Below are 20,937 nucleotides of genomic sequence, written 5' to 3' on the forward strand. Positions count from 1 at the left end.
GGTACCATCCACTAGTACTGTAGTGGACAGTCTAGGATAATATCAGGCTTAGCTACAGCAGGCAAGATACCATCCACAAGTACTTTAGTGTAGGTGGACATACTATGCCATTACTAGGGTAATATTGCACCACAGCTGACAAGGTACCAACCACAAGGACTGTAATGTAGGTGGACAGACTAGGATAATATCACAATACAGCAGGCAAGGTACCATCCACAAGGACTGTAATGCAGGTGGACAGACTAGGATAATATCACAATACAGCAGGCAAGGTACCATCAACAAGTACTGTAGTGGCCAGTCTAGGATAATATCATGCTTAGCTACAGCAGACAAGGTAGCATCCCCAAATACTGTAGGTGTAGGTGGACACGCTAGGATAATATCACAATACAGCAGGCAAAGTACCATCCACAAGTACTGATTGATTGATTGCATGTTGTTTTACAGCTTCGCTAGCCAAGGGTTTTCGGTCCACTCCACTATCCATTACGGGGAGCGGAGTGGACCGAAAACCCATGGCTAGCGAAGATGGGAGTTAATTGACCTTAACTGTAAAGACATTGTTACACCAACCAGGAGTTGATTGACCTTTACTGTAGAGACATTGTTACACCAACCAGGAGTTGATTGACCTTTACTGTAAAGACATTGTTACACCAACCAGGAGTTGATTGACCTTTACTGTAGAGACATTGTTACACCAACCAGGAGTTGATTGACCTTTACTGTAAAGACATTGTTACACAGTTGACCCATCAGGAGTTTCCTGACCTGCCTTCACTGTAAAGACAATGTTACACCCATCAATTGTAGTCAATCCTACACTGTAAGGACACGATACGCCCACCATAAATTGAGTGACATACACCATCGAGAGCGAGCTTCTCAGAAATGACCCCCCCCCCCCCCCCGGAAAAAAATCTAACGCTCATGAAAATGTTATACCCAATCCTAGGGGAAGGAGGGATAACTTCAGTTAATTTCAGATAACTTTATTAATAATAGAGTCGTTCAAAAATCATCTTTAAAATGGGAAAAAAAGTTTACCGGGGGAGGGGGGGGGGCATAAGTCCCCATTTGTAAATTAAAGATTAAAGAACGCTGTTTTAAGCATATACATGTACATGTAATTATTAGTATTCAATCAACACCTATACCATAGGAACCAGGGGGCACAGGGCACTTCCCCAATTATTTTTCTAGTCTAAATTTCACAATCCACTCAAAAAATACAGAAATAAAGTTGGTTGACCTTATTTTTGTTTGCTTGTCAAGAATTTTCGTTAGGTTGAGCCCCTCCCCTCCCTCCCCCCCCCCCCCCCCCCCCAATTGAAAATGTATTATTTCGGGGATTTTCACTTTGCCCGGTCTCATTAACGTTTAGTCTACTTAAATGTTTTTCCGGTGTGTTGCTAGCTTAGAGCAGACGAAATGGTAGCACACATAAAAATCTGCAATTTGATAGGTAAGATTTGCTCTGTCGCCTTAAGTTAAACCTTGAAACAGAGAGTGGATTATTATGCCTAGAAAGAAACAAAGTCGTAGGTAGATCATATATCTACAGTTTTTGTTGACGATTGTCGGATTCGTCTGACTTTTAAGAGCATTAAGTATAAGAGGATTCTATAATGGTGACCGATTTCTAGGCAGTGCCTGCTATTGCATATTCTTGAAGTTGTGTAGATCGGATGTGGATTCTCAAAAACTCCAAAGAACTTTGAAAGAAATTAAAATCACCAAATCTTTCAAAAGTCAGTAACGTACGTGTCCCCTAGTACCCAAAATCCATCACCAAAAGCGGAAAACACTCCACGTTACTTTTTGATCTGTTTCTTGTTTGCTACACATATTAATGAACTTCAAAATTGTTTTTAGTATATTTACAAAAAAGTGCAGTTATTGGGCTTATATAACACCACAAAATAGAACGTGTATCACATCCGTGTTTATTACGTCCAATGAACCTATCTCCGTCACCAAGGGCTTTCTACTACAATACTAGTATGTATTTTAAAATACATTTTTTCCCAGTTTATTTTTTTTTGTCCCTTTTTCTTAAATTTGTACACATAAAATATAGTTTTTAAGATTTAAAATAGTATTAAATTCTGTTTTAAGAAAACTATCAACAATAGAAAAAATAACATTATTAAACGTATTTTATACTTTAGGAATGACTCTAATTCTTGGCCAAATTATTCGAGTATAACCTGGTTTGGGTCAGTTTACGCTTTATATCCGCGAAGCGCATAAAGGAAAAGGTACTTACTGATTTCACATACAGTATGATAGATACAATAGATTAAATGTAATTGTTATTTGTTTTTTACGCATTCTTGAACTTGACTCTTATAATATCTCGGCATCAGAGGCACTCTGATTATACACACAAGTACATGTACTTGATATTTTCTATTTTATTTTCTTTTATTTATATTTTAATCCTTTTAAAGATGCCGGAGGTCCTCATTGACAACATCTGTGTAGTCTTTGGAGACCATGTCTTCCAACAAATTGTTGCAATTTCGATGGGCACTAATTGTGCTCCTTTATTAGCCGACCTATTCTTATATTCATATGACAGATAAGTTGATATTAAAGGGATTTCAACATCCTTATTTAAAGTCAGCATTTCGTAAATTCTATGGTTGTTGTAATGACCTTGTTAGCAAATATAACATAATTGGGTCGTATTTTGGCTGACGTGTTTCATACCAATTGTTGGGCATTTTGTTTTAATACTAAATTTTATCACGGAATATTCTGTCTTCCTGATCAATACATAGGGTTCACGGCGGGTGTGACCGGTCGACAGGGGATGCTTACTTCTCCTAGCACCTGATCCCACGTCTGGAATTTCCAGGGGTCCGTGTTTAATGCCCTCTTCACATATTTGTATTGGTTATCTTCACCTTTTCCATACTGATGTTTTGATTAAGACTTCATGCCGATTATAATATAAATTGTAAAAAAGACATTTTTTGCAATGCTTTTCAGGAATATCCTGTGTGCTAGTGGTGTGCTTAGTCATAAATATTTCTGCTGTTAGTGAAGAAACTGAGAGCCAGGTAAACACTTTGTTCTTGCCATATTGGACTTTAATTCATATATTTCGTAAACCAGAGTTACCCTCCCCTCCTCATTTTTATTTTTTTTATCGTTTAAAGTCTATCCCACGGTACTAACGTCATCACTTTTTGCAGATCACATTTCAAAATACTTGTACCTACAGTGGCTTTCCAACTAAATCATTTAGGGCATTGGCACTGCGGGCGCGGCAAATTCAATGTCTACGGGAATTGTAAAACATTGCAAAAATAGTCGCTATTTCGACTGGGAAATGGGTCCAGCATTATTGAGATTTTCCGTTTCTTGCTGCCAGTATCGTAAAAAATTCTTTGCTATCGTAAAAAAATGATGTAGAATCGCTTACGTGTGACAGACTCTACACAATAACTTTCTCATTTTACTACACTATCCATTAAGTGACTAAATGTTACTAAGCACGAGGTCCTGCGTGAACATTTTGTTGTTGTGAGTTATTGAAAATGAAGTAAGCTTTAATTAAATATCATTTTATTTGGTAGAAAGTGGAAACAGCAGTTGAGAAGCGTAAGTAAAAATACTTATTTCAATGCATGGAAATATATAGTTATTTTTTTGAATCTATATCTATATTACAATATAATTATTATCATCTCATATCCTGTTTTCAACTGTATTGTATGTTTGACCAATTTTTTTTCCAAATCTGCTTTATATGGAGAGTTCTCTTTTAGTATCAGAGAGTGCGAATTTTTATAAAAGGTTAGTTTTAGGTTATATTTTGGATTTTTTAACTGTAATACTTTGTGAATGTGTCATAGAAAAATATTTTTATTAAAAAGTCGAAGAACTCGGGGGGGGGGGGGGGGTTGTCCCGTCCCCAAGCACCTGTGCGCGCCACGACATAATTCTCGGCTCCTAAACTCGGAAAAATATATAACAAATACATGTACCTATGTTGTGAAGATACCATCCTAAGATGATGGCATATAAACAAAGTGAACATAAAACTGTAATTTGGATTTTATTATTTCATTAACATACATATATGTAATCATTATTCATATTTTATAAAAGTTTGCAATAAATCAAAGATAACATGTAAATAGCTATAGGTCGAAAATACAATACGCCAGGAAACCTGAATATTCTTGAAAGGATTTGATATATAATAGAAGTTATCTTTCTTGGTATGCTAAATTTTTGTTCGTATCAAGCAATTGGACAAGATGATAAACTAAAACTTCTCCAGAAAAGGTCTGTTGAACCAATCAAGCATGGAAAGAAACACAACAAACAACACAAAAAGAAACACAGGAAAAAACACACGAGGAAGAATGATGTTCCCCAGAATGTCACCACTGCAACAGGAACTACTACAAATGATACGGTACAGAAAATCAGACTTTGTTGTTATAATTTACATTGTGTTATTATATATACATGTATATGTCTGGTACCCCATTAATTAATGTAGATTATAATTTAGAGGGAGAGATTAAGTCTTTTTACCAATGGTCTTAACTTTTGTATGTGTAAAGTATGGAGTATTCCACCCGAAAAACCGAGAACATTAATTACAGGCAGCAAATTAATTTGATCTCACCCAGCCGATGAGATTTTTTTTCCCAGGGCTTCAATAATTTACAACCAATTGAAAAACAAAAACAAGGAACATTGTACGTCCAGAACGTTCCTTGGAGTGTTTTTTTAAAATTATTCAACCACACACCACTTCTCATATCTTTTTGACAAAGTATTGATTTCTATTCTAAGCAATTAATTAAATGTGAATATTAAATATCTGTTAATGATTACAACTATTCTTTCTCTTGTTTCTTTGTTTATTCACATATACAGTGCTGGGAAGCCTGGTTCTACTCTCGTAAACTAGTGACAGCTTCCTTGTTTTCATGCCCTTTTTGTACCATATTATAATGAAACTCATCGGCATCTCTAACATCAACTCTATTAAGCCCTTTGTTATTTGATCAGACGACGTGTCTACGACATCTCCTTGTCAATACAAGGAGACAGTATATGCCAACATCAATCCCTACCGATTTTACTTTAAGATTTATAAAGTTTGCTGGGTCCTTAATCATATATAATAAATGAATTGTAGGATGACCTTTATGAAAAAAAAATGTGTGAGCGTATATCTCTAAATTCTAGCAATAACCCTTTTAGAAAAAAAAAAGCCAAGAAACACTAAGGTAATCAGATAATGATTATCTTATAGGAAGATTCTATATATGCTAACAAGAAAACGGATGTCAACCAGAAAGCCATGGTAGTGGGAGAAGAAAAGGGACCTAAAGCGAAACCCAGCAAAGTGAATCCCGCAGAAGTGGCCGACAATGACCTTAAGACGGGGGTCATCATTACAATAATCATTGTCATCATTGCTTTCCTTGGATGTGGCGCTGTAATGTGGGGGGTAAGCGTAAAGCTCTTAAAATCTTTTCAAGTTTAGTAACTAGTAACATGTATATATATATATATATATATATATATATATATATATATATATATATATATATATATATATATATAAGATAAGATAAGATTTAATGATCCCAATTTGGGGCCCCTCAGGGCATACAAGTAAAGAATTATATACACAAGAAGAAATTCAAAATTGATAGTAACAACATGTCGATATTAAGAGAAAAGAAAAGAAACTAACTAAAGAAGATGATGATGATTATAGCAGATGGGGATTACCAATAATAAATGCTTTAAAATATATATATATATATATATATATATATATATATATATATATATATATATATATATATATATATATATATATATATATATATATATATATATAATTAGCAAACGTACAAAGATTTGTAACATGTATATTTGTACTAGAGTATTAATAATTTAATATTATTACTCTTTTGCATTTATTTGGTTCTTTTTAACATTATATAATTCACTATTTCTTATTTTAAAAATATTGATTAGAAAATTACCCAACTTGATAAGCAATATATCATTCTCATTAGACATAATCCACAAAAATTTTTCTTTATTTGTTAAACAATAAAATTTTTTATTATTTTTAGCATATATATATATATATATATATATATATATATATATATATATATATATATATATATATATATATATATATATATATATATCGTCCTTTTGACGTTTCATTAAGTATATCAAATAAAATCTGCATGTTGATATCAACATTTGTACATGGCAATATTGGACTACTAGTATATATACGTAAGTAGCTTGATGTTGCTTTTCACAAAATCTTTCAAAGAATACCAGGATATCTGACCATTAAATTAAAGTTGACCTACTGTTTAAATTCAAATCTGCCTTTTATTCTTTGAACGTTATAGTATACAGGTTTGACGTTTACCATGTAAATTAAAAAGTTACTGTCCTAGGTCTCTTGATATATAAAGCAAGAACAAATACACTTACAGACCGTTAGAGAGGCGCTTTGTTACATAGAAAAAGCATTCTTGACCAATTTCTTTTTTTGTTTGAACAGAGACGAGAACAGATAAAGGGAATCTTGTCCAGCGTGAAGGATAAAGTAAAAAAAGAGAAAGGAGAAGATTAAACTGTTAATCTATGCTCAAGATTAAACTATTAATCTATGCTCAAGATTAAACTGTTAATCTATGCTCAAGATTAAACTGTTAATCCATGCTCATAATGTCAATATCCATAATTGTGTTTCAGAAATTTACTTACAGTAAAATTTAAGTTTTTGGCCTTTTTTAAACAACTCCTGGATAAAAGTCGAATTTTAATGATTACTTAAACCCTATCAATTATCATGAAAGTAACTTGGCCCGTCCATAGTTAGTCTATTAAATCATACAGAGCATGTAACTTATGGTGTACGATAGAACTTTCTAAAGAAAAGATAGATACATCTTTTGTTTTGATCTGTTACTGTAATGTGTTCAAAATGAACAAAATGCATTACTATTTAATTCTTTACAAATATGGATGTGGATTTCACATATTTTGAGGCAAATAAATTTTTTTCGCCTATTTTCCATCTTATTTGGATTTTTTTTCATCATATCACCTCTAGGAAAAGATCGGGGTTGGTGTAAAGACGAATTATGACCCCCGTAGAAAAATGACCTGAGGTCATTTTTTGACGTTGAAAAGTGACCCCCAGCCGCAGAAAAGTATTTTTTTTTTTGTAGAAAAAGAACCCTAGGGGTCAGTTTTCTATCTGTGCAATAAGAAATTGACCCCCGTTGAAAAATAACCCCACACCAACAGAGTGATACAAAGTTTAAAAGAGGTGATTGAGGACAAGGTTTGGGTCTCAACGTTTAATTCTCATGCGTTTTATTTTTCATGCGTTTTGCTATAACGAACACAGGAAGTACACGCGATTAAAATGTAATATAACAGCATCATGTGTTCAGATCTATTATACCTATTTGGATATTTTACTACAGAAAGACACTAGTAACAAAATAACAATAAAACTTTATGATAAACGTGATGACTTCAACGTTTCTATCGTCAACTTCCCTTATTTATGCTGCAATATATCATTATGACCTGCATACGGAGTTTATTTCTCCCAATTGATTTGATACACAAGAGCATGTTCTACATACGAACATTTTCTAAAACGAGGCAAGCTATCAACAAATGAGTTGATGTAACAAGGACATCGACAGTCTCATTTAGAGTCAACATTTCGTAAATTCTATAGTCGATACAATGGCCTTGTTAGCAAATACAATTAAACGTTAAGTCGAATGTTGACTGACGTTTTTCATACAAATTGTTAGGCCGTTATTTTGACACTAACATGTCTTTTGATTTTTCCGTTTGCTCTATCATGACAATGAGCATACAGCCAGTGTGACCGGTCGACAGGGGATGCTTACACCTACATGGCACCTGATCTAATCTCTTACGATTTTAGAGGTCCATTATTGCTCTGCTAACATGTTTTTCAATGGACTTTTGAGCTTGATTACTGCTTGAATCTTCAAATTTCACCTATTGTGTTTTTTTTCAGCACACAATAAAAATAATAGATCCGTCACAGTGGCTTTTGGTTAAACACTTTTATCTGAATCTTTCTTCATAATTTGGATATTTTACTAATTATAGACGGTTATGACCAACTAAGATCTAAACTGTATGACGAATGGGAGGACTTCCGAGATGGCTTTTCATTGCTAACTCCTTAACATGTATTTATGTAGTAATGTTCCACTATCACCTGCATGTGGTGTTTAAGTCTCCTAACTGAAACACAATTCTAACTGAAGTACTACACAGATTTAATGAAGAGTGTGGAAGAGCTTGATAAAGATTTATCCAAGGCTGACCAAGCAATTGTCGAACATTTTGCAAGAAAAAAGCACATAAGAATCGCAGATGGATCGCCATCGGGATGGAAAACTGCCCAAGAATACCAATTCAACGACATTGCTGAAAATTCTAATGATGAAAAACGAATCAGAAGTGTGTAAAACAGAGTCCTTAGGTAGAAAAGACAAAGGAAGATTTCAGCCCTATTCAAAACCAGCCACAGCGGCCACGGCTGGTTCTCCTGCTCAGCTGTTTTCTTATGGGTTTCAACAGCAGAATAATCTCCCGCAATCAACTTTCTGCAGCCCATGTGTTTGGGTAGCAGACGCATCCCGCAACCCAGTGACGTCTGCTATAGATGCTTTCAGAACGGACACTGGAAATCAGTTCAGTACAGCAGCACTCTTCACCTCTAAAAGAAGTGAATGTTTAAGTATTTAGTCAGTTTTGACGTGTTCAACCAATACAGTGATAGCGAAATCTTATTGAAGATGCTGAAGATTGTCTAAATTCATGCAGATCAGAGATTCATAAAAGAATAAAGAAAAGTTTGTCAAATCATTTAGATTTCTGGAAACGAATAGGCACATGATCACAGTTTAAGAATAATTAAGCACAGTTTTATCAAAATAATTTTGAACAAAATCCAATAAAAAGTTGAATAAAATCTACATAGGCTAATTTTTTGTTTCAGATACCATTGCTGCATCTAATTCTAGATCTAAGTATTTTGAAAAAGTATGTAAAGAAAGAAAGATAAAATTTGAAGATTACAAAACAGCATTGCACTATCTTAAGAAAAAAATGTTTTCGTATAAAGTTTGATATTAAGTCGGACTACCATCACATTGAGAGTAAAGAATGCCAAATATTTTAGGTTTTCAGTGAGAAAGATAAATGTTATTGTTTTACTGTTCTGCCTTTTGGCCTTTCAATCGCACCTTTTGTCCTTACAAAGTAACTTATGGTTAGATGCTGGAGAGCGTGTAATATTAGAAAAGGATTATACTTATATGATGTTTATAGCTGTGGCTCAGACTTATGAAAAATGTGAAAGTATTTCAAATTCTAACAGAAGTCCTTGAAAGATGCAGGCATGTTTATCAACTTTAGCAAATCTGTTTTAAAATCAGTGCAAGAAATTGATTGACTGGACATACATTGGAATTCAATAAAATATTAATATTCCAGAAGGAAGGATACAAGGCGTAGAAGAGACGCTAGCAAGCTTTACTTCTACTTTATCTCATGTTTCAGCAAGATTCTGGCAAAAGCTGCAGGGAAAATGGTGTCATTTCATTCTGTTTTAGGAAACATTTGCAGAATAATGACTAGATTTTGTTATATGGAGATAGTTTTATGAGAATTTTGGGATGGCAGAAGACCAAAAATAAGAATTCAATGGTTATATTTACATTCTCTAATTTTCTCTCTTCATTAAGTTAATTTCATTCATCTCTTTTTTCATTTTAGCATCTTTCAGAACTGGTGAGGTTAATAAACGTAAGAGCCGTTATGACGTGGAAAGTAAAAAAAAACAAAAAAACCCGCACATGTTCGAATACTGTGAAGAAAAAATGAAAGATTACTTTAAACGTATAATTGTTATATTTTTACAACAAATAAATAACTTGTTTTTTCATTAAATGAGCCAATATAGTGTATATTTCTGCGTTCCTGTTGTATTGAATGTGTATGCAATTTCTACCACACCGAAATAAGGTCTCGTGTGTGTTAAAGGGGATTGAATGTTGTAGATTTCTAATCGGTTTCATAAAGATAATAACACTGAATCCAAATATTTCAAATTTAGATAACCGTGTTCCACGATAAGTAAAAGCAAATTTTATCGTTCCTGAGTTATCTTTTTTTCCCTTTCTTATTTAACCATGCATTGGTGTTTTTCTTGGTTCGTTTGTCCACTTTCTTTGTTACACATTAATTTCCTGTGAACCAAAGGAAGAAAGTAGACATGCTTTCTGCAACTTGGCTTCGAAAGAGATATAATTCTGGTTAAACACGACTACAATTACTTTTATAAACATTGAAAATTGTTAAATTTGTTCACATGAGTGAACAGACAAAACCACAGACCAACAGTGTGATACGAGGAGTCCTATATATCCCGAAGGCAAATAGAATAAAGATCTTAAGCATCAAACGTTTACAAGCATCAAAATGGTCGGAAATTGATTTTCGCCGATTTTGTAGCTCGGTTTAAGTAAGAACATTCCTAGTCCCTTTTCCCAAGAAAGCATTGAAAATGTTCCATTTTAATACTTCCGTATTATTTTTTCCCAAAAATCAATAACATCAACAAAACGCATGAATTTTCCACATTAATTTTATACAACAATTTCACGCGATAAATTAAATAGCAGACTTATTGACATCATAGAAAACTGCTTCTTCAATAAGAATAGAACTCGGAAATTTTCATATCTGGTGATTATCTGAAAATTACATTGTTAATAACCATTCTTATTTTGCACACAAGTACTATTAAAAAGATGCTGAAATTCCTCATTGACAATACATCTGTAATTTAAGCCGACTATTTTTATTTTCTTAAGAAGCGGAACAAGAGGCCCATAGGCTACAACGCTCAACTGAGCAACTTTAGCACTACTGTTCTTCAGAAGATTCATTTAAAAAGATTTTTATATTCCCATGAAAAATTGTAACCCATATTATGGCCCCAACCTAACTCTTAGTGATCTCTGAATCCATAAAACATTGTAATGCTACAATAACAATATAACTAACATGACCTTACATGCTTGTATTCGTGCATTATGTAAAATTTGATCCTAATTTTAGCCAACTCTAACCCGGGGTCCATAGTTTGAAGGAAAAATAATGAATCCACACAACTAGGGAATGTTTGCAAATTAATGGTTCTGATGTAGCCAGGATTTGAACAAATTAGAATCTATGCTTCCTCAGGAAGTATTCACGAAAGTTTCATCTTTTTCAGGCCCAGTGGTTCTTGAGATGAAGGTTTTTTTCTTTCTCTCTCTCTTTTTAAAAGGTTTTCACTTTATATTTCAGTTTCAAACTTTGATCCCTTATTGTGGCCCCACCCTACCCCTGGGGACCATGATTTGAACAATTTTAATTCTTCAGAATGCCTTCACGTTAGTTTTATTTTTCAGGTCCGATGGTTCTTTGGAAGTTTTTAAAAAGATTTTCCCTTTATATTTCAATGTAAAACTCTGATCCCTTATTGAGTCCCGAACTAACCCCAGGGGCCATGGTTTTGAACAATTTCAAATCTTAACTGCATCAGAATGCTTTCATTTAAGTTTCAACTTTTATTTTAGAAGTTTTTTTTAAGGAAGCTCTAAACACTAACAAAAAGTGCTTTTTGGACTTGGAGAAAAATATATCATATAAAGGTGTGCATATTGAGTCTATTTAGTTCAACATAGGGTACCTGCCTTATTTCCTTAGGAAAAATGTTCAAAGACAATGGAATATTCGTGAGCAGAAATCACTGTTGTTTACTTACATTAGGAAAATTGATGGAAAAAATGAATTCAATTACTTATTCTTGGTCTAATATAATGCTAGGAATATTCTGATCTATTACAAATTCTGTAATTAACTGTAAATAACCGTTTTTTCTATCTTACTTCTAAGGGCAGATCACTCGAACTGCATAAAACTACCCTATAAGTAGAAATCTTTAGTGTGCAGTGTTTAGAGCTTCCTTAAAGATTTTCTCTACATATATTCCAGTGTAAAACTTTGATCCCTTATTGTGGCCCTTGCCTACCCCAGGGTCCATGCATCTGTATAATTTAGAATTTACATTATGTCTTGAAACTTTCACATAAGTTTCATTGTTTCTGGTCCAGTTTTAAAAAAGATTTTTCCTATATATTTTAAAGTAAAACTTTGAACCCCTATTGTGAACTACCCTACCTCCGGGGCATGATTTGAACCATTTAAAATCTACACTATCTCCGGAAGCTTTAACATAGCTTTAACCTTTTCGGGCCCGGTGGTTCCGAGAAGATTATGAAAGATTTTCTTATATACACTACACAAAATTGCCAGCGCACCACTTGTTGTTCTCGTTTGTTTAAAACTAAACATTTGCCTAATCGACTAGTTTAACTGATATGCCGTCATTCCCAATACAGTGGAATTGACAAATGTTTTGCTGTCATAAAAAGACCCTTTAATTGAACTTCTTGCCCGACCCAATTTTCCGACGTGCACTGGGCATCGTTTTTGCCCGATATGAAGTTTGCGATTACCGATGGTGGTCGGCAGGGTTGCAACAAAAACAGAAGTTAAAAATCAAATTATATACAGTGATTGACCATCATATTGCTTAAAAGTTACCGAGCGCCTTGGTGTCCATATCCAGTCCATCCAACTTCTGGTTGCCCCATTTTTTGGAAAAATCTTGACACTGTCGTGTGGTTACTACTAAATGCCATGACTATCTATATAAAACATTTTTCTGCTTGTTAATCTATTTGCAACATGTTTTTACTAGAAGAAAGAATAATCTTTGAATTTTTAATTTTTTCCCCAAAATTTCTCCAAAGGTACATCCTTCAGACACCATACTTACTGCTTCAACACGCTCCTCTTGGGTCAAACCCACAGACGGTTTAATTGTTTTCTGAGTTTTTAATTATTACAAACATAAAGAACACAAACCCAAAGAAAAAACATGAATTTAATCCTCCAAAAAGCGTGAGTACGATTTTCATATTTTTCTGTGAAATAAATACGCTTCAGTTAACATTGTAGTTATTTATCAGTTAAGAGGGCTGGGTGGTCGTGGCCATTTTTAGACTATATTGATCTCCTTTAGAAGAAGAGCTCCATATAAAGATATACAAAAATGATCAAATTTTAAAACTAATATGTATGAATTTTTTCTTTGCCAAATGATAGTTGACAGCTTAAGATATCATATCTAAAAAAATAAGTTATATCTGATGGTTATTTTGTTGACCCTCCAGCCTCCTTAAGACATTTAAATGCCTCATTTTTTACTTTGATAACATATTTATATACCAAATACATCATAAAAAGTTTTGTAAAGAAAATATTAATTTTCTATGGTGTTGCGTCAGCAATTTTGTCGAGTGAATTTCAGTGTAAAACTTTGATCCCCTACTTTGGCCCCATCCTTTCCCCGGAGGCCATGATTTGAACAATTTAGAATCTACACTAACTCAGAAATCTTCTACCTAAGTTTCATATTTTCTGACCCAATGGTTTTTAAGAATTTTTTATGATCCCACCCTATTTTTGCATATTCCTAACTATCTCCTTTTGTAAGGGGGCATAGCCCTCCATTTGAAAATCTAGAATCCCCCTTACCCAGGAATGCTTTTGTGTCAACTTTGGTTTAAATAGGTCCAGCGGAAAGGCGCCGGACAACAATATATATATATATATATATATATATATATATATATATATATATATATATATATATATATATATATATATATATATATATATATATGGGATGTGAAAAGCTGTGTTCGGGTAAATGGTTCCCTCACAAATTTTTTTGATAATGAATTAGGTGTGTTACAAGGGGACATTCTATCACCAATGCTATTTTCCTTATTTTTAGAGGATCTGGAGACAACTCTACAGGAAAATTTTGCATGTGGCATTCAAATTGACCAAATAAACATCTTTCTACTATTATTTGCAGACGATCTAGCCATAATAAGCGAAACACCCAATGGGCTACAAAACCATCTTAATAGCCTACATGCCTATTGTGAAAAGTGGGGCCTTTGTGTAAATGTAGATAAAACGAAAGTAATGATTTTTCAAAAAGGACAGACAAAAAAGGGATACAAATTTACGTATAGCGGTAGTGCCCTGGAAATTGTAGACAATTTTGCATATCTTGGACTGGTGTTTTCCTCAAACGGACTCTTTAATAAACATGTGAAGATAACGGCAGAAAAAACTCTACAACTATATAATGCATTCATGAGTAATATTCAAAAAATGTCACTAGATTGTAAAACAGTATGTGAATTGTTCAACGTTGCGTGTGTCTCGAAAATGAACTATGGGGCAGAAGTGTGGGGCTCTATACCGGCAAAAGAAATGGAACGAATACACTTAAAATTTGGTAAAAGACTACTGGGAGTTAAAACCTCAACATGTACCCCGGCTGTTCATGGGGAATTAGGAAGAAAACCGTTGATAGTAACGAGAACATTTCGCATTATTAAATATTGGTTTAAAGTCCTTCGATCAGAAAATTGTCTTATAAGGTCAATTTATAATTATGATTTTAAGAATATGTCTACAAATTGGATCATTTTTGTCAAACAGACACTTTTATCACATGGTTTTGGCGATGTATGGTATTTTCCCGAGTCAGTAAATGAAAAGGTATTTTATGTTTATTTTGAACAAAGGCAGGCTGATTGTTTTTTTCAAAAACTAAAAGTAGAGATAGAAAATGCCCATCCTTTAAGATTGTTTAAATATCTAAACCCGACTATGCACCAGGCTGAATATCTCAATTGTATATATTATGAAAAACATAGAAAAGCATTAAGTAGACTCAGATTATCTTCACATTGTTTACGTATTGAGTCTGGTAGATATGAGCAAAAATGTCTTATAAGTGAACGAAAATGTGTATTTTCTACATCTAACGAAATAGAAGACGAATATCATTTTGTTTTAATATGCAAGTTTTATGTTGAGTTAAGAGAAAAATATATTAAAAAATATTTTTACGCAAGACCTAGTATGGTAAAATTAATTGAATTACTTAATTCCGACTCAGAAAATGTACTTAAAAAAAACTTGGGAAATACGTGTTTGAATGTTTTAAAAAGAGGGAAAACTTTACTCTAAAGCAAGATTAATAATAGGAGATACTGCTGTATAGTTCTTCTTTCATATATGTATATTTCAAGTTATGTTATAAAGCACCTGTGTAACACCTGTTGACCAATGTTTATATTATAAAACTAATGTTATACTTCTGTGGCAATATATGTAATGTATACGCCAATAAAGATACTACTACTATATATATATATATATATAGATATAGATATAGATATAGATATTGATATATATATATATATATATATATATATATATATATATATATATATATATATATATATATATATATATATATATATATATATATATATATATATATATATATATATATATATATATATAGACGACGTTTTATCAATTAACAATAGTAATTTTTGTTTATTCGTATATATGCCACAGGTATTTCTTATTTAGGTTGTTTTACTGACTATAGACGTGAATGGCCAACTAACAACTTAACTATAGGACAAACGGGATGACTTCGTCTAGTAGAATTCCAATATCACCTGCGTATAGTGTTAATGTTTCCCAACTGATTCGGTAAGCAAGAGCTTGTACCGAGTGCGATCAAGATTTAAACCGGGGTAGGCTACTGACATATACCTTGTAAATTGATGTTACAGGGGTTTTCAATGTTTAAAGTAAGCATTTCACAAATTCAATGGTCGTTACAAAAAAACTTGTTTGCAAATACAACTTATCATTGGGTTGTATAATGACTGACATGTTTTCCCACCAATTGTTCTGTCATTGTTTTCATACAGATTTGAATACGGATTACTCCGTTTATCCGATCAATACAGAGGGCTCACGGCGGGTTTGACAGGAGATGCTTACTCCTCGTACGGCACCTGATCCCACCTCTGGTATTACCTCGGGTTCGTGTTTTTTAGCCTGTTTACGATTCGTATTGTTAAGGGATAAGATTAATAAATATTTACGCAAGATCACAAGAGTAGGAAGCTTCAACTAAATATCAGGAGCTGAACAAAGTAATTAAAAATTAACTTAGGTAGGATTAGGGAGACTTTGTACACGAATTGCCATGGAAGCTGAAATGCTCCGAGATAAAAACCCAAAGACATTACGAAAACTCTGAGCAAGAGATCATCTAACGTTACAAAAGCCAAACCGATCAAAGAAAATAAGAAATTGTTGGTAAAGCTAGATGGACAGCTAAAAGGATGGATTAAGAAAACACAACAAAGACACAAATAAATATTCGAAGTAACGAATCCAACATGTTTCCCAATGTAATGAAATATATATTCAAAGTCATTGAAACAAAAATTGAAAATGATGAAATGTAGTACAATGAATGTCAACTTAAATTTGAAGGAAATATCTCCGAATTCTATGTAACTTGCGCCAACAACTTGCTCGAGATATCACTTCTCCTTTTTAATGCCTTCCTGGCAAGAATCAATTGCTACTTCTTTCTCACTAGAACTCCGAATAATTTTGCCCCCTTTCTGCAGGAGCACATCGTTTCTTCTGTTATAGGAATGCAAGGATGTTTGGTCAATAACATCGTGATGTCCTTAAGCATGAAAACATCAACGTTGGGTACTGTGCAACATTCTCCCTGACAGTTAAAGAACACAGTCACTGCCAATTTACATTTAGGCCTTTTCTAAATCATCTAAATATTGTTGATTTAATTACAGAAATCTTTCTACATTCCCTTTGTTTTTCTCCATCCTTGAAAAGCCTTGAACAAAAGTTTAGAAATATTTGAAAAAAGTCCATTGAGTTCAAAGTTCATTATCTTGACAATCAATTAGCACTTACCTGTAACTGTCCATTAAGTTAACAATTTTTCAAAAGTCCGTAACATCAAAACGTACGACTTTTCAACACTTTATACAACCATTACTCACGATTAATAAGAAATTACGTTTTTTGATATCATAAACAACTGCTTCTTCAATAAAAATGGACGTCGGAAATTTTCGTATCTTGTGATTGGTCATCAACAAAATTGAGCTGATATTAAAAGGATGCTGGAGTTCCTCATTGAAAATATTTATGTAGTCTTCGGAGACCAGGTCTTCCAACAAACTTAATTCAGATTGGCACCAATTGTGCTTTTTTATATTCTTATGAAGCAGAATTTATTCAAAAACTTCTACATGAGAAGATTGATTGATTGATTGCATGTTGTTTAACGTGACATTCGAGAATTTTAACTCATATAGAATTTTTCACTCATATGGAGACGTCACCATATACGGGTGAAAGGCTTCAAATTTTGACCTTCACTCAGCACTCAGGGCCATTGAGCAGTGAGGAATCTTTATCGTGCCAACGCCTGCCGTGACACGGGGCCTCGGTTTTTAAGGTCTCATCCGAAGGACCCGCAACTTTCACTTCAAGAAAGCGGCCGAGATTCGAACTCACGAACTCCCGATCACGGAGCGAGTGCTCTACCGACTGAGCTACCATGAACGGTCTACATGAGAAGAAGAAAACGCTGTGGAATTCAACTTGACATTTAGATATATTGACGCCGTTTTATCAATGAACAATAGTTACTTCCATTCATATGTCGACTCAATATATCCCAGCGAACTTGAAATAAAAAACACCACAACGTCTGCCACATTCTATTTCATTTTTGGATGTTTTACTAATTATAGACGATAATGAAAAACTTACAACTAAATTGCATGACGAACGAGATGACTTCAGCTTTTTCATCGTCAACTTTCCTTATTTATGTAGCAATATCCCTCTATCACCTGCATATGGTGTTTACATCTCCCAACGTATTCAATACTTAAAGGCTTGCTTCGAGTACGATCAATGTTTCAACCGAGGCAGGCTACTGACAGATAAGTTAATGTTTCAGGGATTTCAACAACATCGTTTAAAATCAGCATTTTGTAAATTCTATGGTCGTTATAATGGCCTTCTTAGCAACTATAACATGTCATTGGGTCGTACTTTTGCTGACTTCTTTCATACCAATTGTCAGGCCTTTGTTTTTATAATGAATTTGACTACGGAATGTTCCGTCTACCTTATCAATACATAGGGCTCATGGCGGGCGTAACCGGTCAATAGGAGTCCGTGTTTTATGCCCTCTTCACAGATCTATATTATTTATAGATTTTTTTTTTAGATCAATCACTGTTCATTATCTTTACATTTTCATTGAAATTACCAAAGCATAAAGCTCTTTATCTATGCAAAAATTGAGAAGTATCACATTGCAATGTGTGGCAAGAAAGTTCTTAAACCGTGCCATCTGGAATAGAATAAAGAGACAAAAGAAAAAAGTATTGAGAGACGAACAAAATTAATTTAGATTAAACATTGACAAATAAGCTTCACAAACCAAAATCCTCCACTACATATTGTTATAGACCAATAAATAGAATGGCAATCATCACTTTACATCAACTCATAACGGGATGGAAACTACTAAGATACTCAAACTCTAAAAGACAAGAAAAAATATACGAAACAGAGAAAAGATCTAAACTAAGAAAATAAATTTAATAAAGGTCATGACCATGAATGAAGGATCTGTAAAATCGAAGGAGATATTGAAGAGGTTAAGAAATTGAATAATCTTGGAAGTATCATAAACAAAAGAGGGGAATTGACAAATTCATTAAAGCCATGATAATCAAAAAAAAAAAAAAAAAAAAAAAAAAAAAAAAAAAAAGTGCCTTTCCAATGCGAAGACCGGTACCAGCACAAAAAAGTCATCAAAATTATCAGAGAACGCCAAAATTAGAATATCTAACACCAACATAATATCATTTTGTGCAGAAATCTGGAGATCACATGTACCCAAAGCCTTCAAATCATCGTTTTCCATGAACAAGCGCCTTCAATACATTTGCAGAATTTGGTGGCCTAGTTTTTAGTATTATGAATAAGTGAAGAGCCTACAATACAGTTAGTGAATTTTATTGCCTTGAACAATAAACAATAGAAGGCTCTGGATAGGGAGCAACCAAGATCTAGCAGTGAAACAGCTTAAAAGAAAAACATGGCATGTCACACTCTACAAAATCTACAAAACTTGTCAATACCATCATCAGACAGTCTCTAGACTGGTATCTAGAAAGAAAGGAATCCTCAGGGAAATTGGAAAGGACCTCCAGCTGTCCATGAGACAGCTGGAGGGGAAGAAGGATAAAACAATTAAAAGAAATTGGAACAAGGGCTCAAAAATATATATATTTTCGATATACGAAACTTTAATGCCAAATCTGTGCTTGTCTCACAAAGTGTGATATTATTCTTGAGAACATCTCGATATCGTGATGTGGGAAAACATCCATGTACTTTTCCGTCATCTAAGTCACTCAGGTGACCTACTGCTTCTGTTTTCGTCTTTCGTCTTTCGTCGTGTGTCTTTCGTTGTTTGTAGTTCTAAAACGGTTTGCCATTTTCAGCTTCTTCTCTTGAATCACTGAGCCAATTCTGGCATATAGCATCTATGGATAAATAGGAAAAATTGCAATTTTAAATGTCCCTGGGGTCTGGGGAGATCGGGGCGAAAAACCAAAATTAATTTAATTTCCAAAAATCTTTACTCCTATAAAGCAGTCAAACTGTTGGTATGATTGTAATTACATAAACATTTAGCCCTCTGGTGTTCTGGTGTAAGGGTGGGGCTCTATTGGAGCAATGCATAAATTAATTTTTTAATTGCAGGCAAACTAATTGCATAATTGTGATTAACTAGGGTACCTCTAATCCAATTGTAAATGTATGGGTTCTGGGTCAGTGGTTCTTGTGTTTGGACGGAGTTCTATTGTTCGTATAGTGAAAATGCATCTGACAATTATTTGAAAATCTTTTCTGACCATGGATACGAATCAGACAAACTAAGTACATTGTTATGATACATAAATGTTTCTTTTTTTAAATTTGTGAAATTCATGACCCCTTGGTCAGGGGTTTAAATGGGGCTCTATGCGTTGATCAAATAGTGAAAATGCCAGTTTTTTTTTTAAATCAGGCAATGCAAGAACACAGATATAAAAGCAAAAGGTGTCTCTACCTAAATTGTGAAATTCATGACCCCTGGGTCAGGGGTTCTGGCTAAATGACTTTAGACAGGGCCAAATGGATAATATAGTGTAAATACATTAATTCTTTGAAAATATTCTTTTTTGCTCCTGGGTAATAAGCAAACGAATTAAGTGCATGGTTTTAATGAGCATGGAGGCCTCTTCCAAACTTTTGAAATTCATGGCTCCTGGGTAGGAGGTTCCGGTGTTATTGACCATTTTAAAGTGTAAATACATTAATTCTTTGAAAAATCTTTTACTCTGGTCCTGGGTTCTAAACAGGCAAACTACACTGTATGCACATGGTATGATGAACAAGGGTGCCATTTCCAAAATTGTGAAATTCACGGTCCCTGGATAAAGGGTTCTGATTTTAGGGCGGGACTTCGTTGATTTTACAATGAAAATGTTTTAAATCTTTGAAAATCTTCTCTGCTCTGTGTTCTAAGCAGACAAATTAAATATGTCGTTATTATTAGAACATTATCACTTCCAAAATTGTAAAATTCAAAGCCCTTGGTCAGGGGTCCTGGTGTTAAGCTGGGACTCTATTGATTATTTAAATGCATTATTTCTTTGAAAATCTTCTCTGTTCCTTGCTACATGTACTAAGCAGTCAATTTAAGCACATGGTTATGATGGGTAATAG

General features: G+C 33.7%; 1 protein-coding gene across 1 annotated transcript; it reads left to right on the forward strand.

Moving 5' to 3' along the window:
* The first annotated feature begins 1,413 nt into the window (after positions 1 to 1,413).
* LOC133191140 (uncharacterized) lies at positions 1,414 to 7,095 on the forward strand. The gene is made up of 6 exons (XM_061326848.1): positions 1,414 to 1,471; positions 3,004 to 3,074; positions 3,594 to 3,618; positions 4,269 to 4,441; positions 5,294 to 5,491; positions 6,584 to 7,095. The coding sequence occupies exons 1-6, from the start codon at positions 1,438 to 1,440 to the stop codon at positions 6,653 to 6,655; spliced, it is 573 nt and encodes a 190-aa protein (XP_061182832.1). The 5' UTR covers positions 1,414 to 1,437; the 3' UTR covers positions 6,656 to 7,095.
* Positions 7,096 to 20,937: the final 13,842 nt, after the last annotated feature.

The sequence above is a fragment of the Saccostrea echinata genome, unplaced genomic scaffold (assembly GCF_033153115.1).
Source record: "Saccostrea echinata isolate AGI-Se365-2 ecotype Australia unplaced genomic scaffold, CSIRO_AGI_Sech_v1 ptg000023l, whole genome shotgun sequence".
NCBI classification, from domain to species: Eukaryota; Metazoa; Mollusca; class Bivalvia; order Ostreida; family Ostreidae; genus Saccostrea; species Saccostrea echinata.